Source organism: Gastrolobium bilobum, unplaced genomic scaffold (genome assembly GCF_033153095.1).
Source record: "Gastrolobium bilobum isolate Gb01-03AN ecotype WA unplaced genomic scaffold, APGP_CSIRO_Gbil_v1 utg1885, whole genome shotgun sequence".
NCBI lineage: Eukaryota > Viridiplantae > Streptophyta > Magnoliopsida > Fabales > Fabaceae > Gastrolobium > Gastrolobium bilobum.
In genome coordinates, this window is record NW_026899589.1 from 579,036 (window position 1) to 582,525 (window position 3,490).

Genomic DNA, 3,490 nt, shown 5'->3' on the forward strand with positions numbered 1-3,490 from the left:
AGAGTAAGAGTTTGATTCTTGAAGAGGGTAATTGAAGTCAGAGTTGGATAATTGTCACATAGTTTAACTTGAGATTAGTCTTAAACCTGCACAGGTCCCTTCCTTCTCCTTGATTGTGGGAATATCCGAGGATTTAACTATCCTACAGAGATAATTAAGGTCATGGAATCAAAAAATAAAAATACTCATAGGAATTGAAGCAGATACTTACAATAAATCACGTTTCTCCAGCACACTATAATTTAGAGTCTTGCAACAAGATGATGATAGGTTGTGCGAGCTGGTTACACAACTCTCCAGTAATAACCCTTTTTTAGTGGATAAATCAGATTTATTTTTCACTGGAGTCAATCCTCTTCGAGTCCAAAACATCCATATTATGGTGGGGTTAGCTCTCTCATATATAGAGAATTTTTTGCATTCACATGGATTTGGTTAAGGATCATCTTGCACACCAGCATAGCATGATATCCGCTGCAGAGGCAAGTAGAAGAGATGAGTCATCTTGTGCGCATGCTTTCAGAATCACTGTTGTATAATCTCAGCTACGAGAGGACAATTGATTTCTATTTTCATTTGTATATGTAATATTCACGTGTATATATTTTATATTTTTCATTATGTATGTTTTTTTTTTTCATTGATCATTAGATATTTATTGAATTAAAATCCTTTTGAAAATTACTATTATTTTAAAAATTTATTTTATTATATTTGACGTGATTTTTTCTGTAAAAAACAACGTAAATTAGTTTGACATAAATTAGATTCGATCGTAGACTTGTAGCTTTCTATGGAAAAACTTCGACGCAATATTATTCTGTCAAAAAAAGTTTATTGAAAATTTTGACGGATATTTTAATTAAAATTTTGACGGAATTCGTTAAATATTTATTATTTTATGCCTGTCATTTTTTGATATTTCCATTTAAAAAGTGTCTTGCAACGGCTTACAACCCGTGGATAATGCAATTGATAAAATTATATCCATTTAGAACAAAAAAATTCCGTCGAACAAATTACCTTTTCTAGTGGTGTAAGTTTTTCTTCCCCCTCCTCCGCTCTATGTATAATTCAGATTTCAAAATTGGTGTAAGCCTACTCCCGTCTAAGTTTATTCTTCAGCAAGCGTGAAAGATATGAGTAAAATAAAAATTAAAGTTGATTGGCAAAACACATTATTCGTTCCCTCTCAATACGTCCACAAGGATGAAAGAATGAGGAGCAGGACAGAAACACAAATCAGCACAACTCTCTTCCTTTCCATTATTAAAATGATATTAATACCAAAGAAGGGATTTATCCGAAATATATAAAATTATTAACGTAGTCTCTGGTTTAAGTTTTTAAATTGAATTGGTTCTTTGCATGGTATTAGAGTCTCAGTGTTCGGATTTGATTCTCGCTGCCTCTCATTTTCTGTGTAAAATTTCTTAGTACAGATAAGGTGAACCCGATGCATTATCCATCTTTTCATGATTCGATCTTCGTCGCCTTTCATTTTTCTTTGTGAAATTTCTTAATACAGGTAAGATGAGTCAAATACATCATCTACCTTTCAAGTCCAATGGGCTATCTAGTAAAAAGACATGTTAAAAATATATAAAACCATTAATTTCACCTCGCGTAATAACTTAAACTTTTGGATTAAATTATTTCTTTTAAATATCCAATCATGAATTTCTTTCGTTGCCTTTCCACGCAAATTCTATTCTTTTCACACAAATCCTATGATTCTTTTCATTGAAAGTCTTTTGTACTAAATTTCCACAAACACGAACTCCACTAATCAATCCCACCAGACGATGTCCCACAGCACATTTTGAAAACGGGAGTTAAGCGATCAAGCAAATCATGAGTGAGACCATGATCACTAATTCACTACTAGTCACTATATATATATATATATATACCTTCTTAGTCTTACCTACGAGCACATACTCTCAAGTTTCAACCTCAACATAAAACAAAACCAAACATGAAGTTAGGCATTGTCTTTGCCTTCATATTAGCTTTCATAGTACTTGAAACCTCAGCAGACGATGATGTTATATATGTGATAAGCGCTTCTCAATTTGAGGAATTGCTTAAACACAGAAACGATGGGGCATGTGAGGGCAAGGGTTTCTACACCTACGATGCTTTCCTCACTGCAGCTCGATCATTTGGTGGGTTTGGCACCACTGGAGATTTAAACACTCGTAAGAAGGAGCTTGCAGCTTTCTTGGCCCAAACATCTCACGAAACCACAGGTTATCATTTTAGCTTGTTTTATGAAAAAAAAAAAAAAAAAAAAAATCTATTTAAAAAAAGTAAATAAATGTGTACTTAAAATTAAATATCAGTAAATAATATTGAGCAGCTGGTTATAAGACAAATTGTGAGTCAAGATTTAATCATAGTTAAAAAAATTTATTTCTTTTCGAATATATATTTGATGGAAATCGAACTTATGTTCTCTCTTCAAATATTCTGTTATGGGACTAATTTCGAATCGAAACTTAATCATAGTTAAATTTTTTTATTCCTTCTTAAAGGTATATTTAATATGAATCGAATTCATATTCTCTTTCCACCTTGAGCTTGTAATATAAGCATATATCCATTGAATTTTTTTATCTTTTTAATTAGTGCATTAACTATACTTTATGGCAACTCTGTTTACTTATTGTCCTCAATTTTTGATGTCTCGTGTTATAACATACGGCTATGTTTGATGTCTCACAGGAGGAGGGAATGGTTCCCCAGATGGGCCATATGCTTGGGGATATTGCTTTATCACCGAAAGGAATAAAGCTAATAGCTATTGTGATCCTGGAGCACCATGTGCCCCTGGCAAATCATATTATGGTCGAGGACCCATTCAGCTAACCCAGTAACTCTCTATCTCTCTCTTTTATATAAAAAAAAAAAAACTTAAAGATTTTCATTAAAATTTGAAGTCTCGAAACATTTATAATTTGATATATAACTCATTTTATAAATTTTGTGGTCAATAAACAAACATGTGGACACCTAGGTAGCTTTCCCGTTGCATTAATTGAAATTACGCAATTAGTTTTTGTCAGATTAGTCAGTTAATTCTATGATGTTGTGTTGTTGATTTTGACCAAATAGCAACTACAATTATAATCAAGCTGGAAAAGCCTTAAACCTGGACTTGATAAAAAATCCGGACATAGTGGCCAAAGACGCTGTGACATCATTCAGGACAGCTATATGGTTTTGGATGACACCACAAGGTAATAAGCCGTCATGCCATGACGTCATCACCAACAGGTGGACACCATCTGCTGCTGACAGGGCAGCGCGTAGATTCCCAGGTTACGGTGTGATCACAAACATTATCAATGGTGGGATTGAATGTGGACATGGTCCCACTGATGCCTTGGTTAATAGGATTGGGTTTTATAAGAGGTACTGTGACATTTTTGGACTCACATATGGGCCCGACATAAGTTGTAGAAACCAAAGGCCTTTTGGTGCGTAA

The 3,490-nt window shown here is 33.7% G+C and overlaps 1 protein-coding gene across 1 annotated transcript; it reads left to right on the forward strand.

The window, feature by feature from the left end:
* The first annotated feature begins 1,961 nt into the window (after positions 1–1,961).
* On the forward strand, positions 1,962–3,490 carry LOC133291778 (endochitinase-like). Its single transcript, XM_061490104.1, has 3 exons — positions 1,962–2,252; positions 2,728–2,875; positions 3,118–3,490. Exons 1-3 carry the CDS (start codon positions 1,979–1,981, stop codon positions 3,488–3,490), a joined length of 795 nt encoding a protein of 264 aa, XP_061346088.1. The 5' UTR covers positions 1,962–1,978.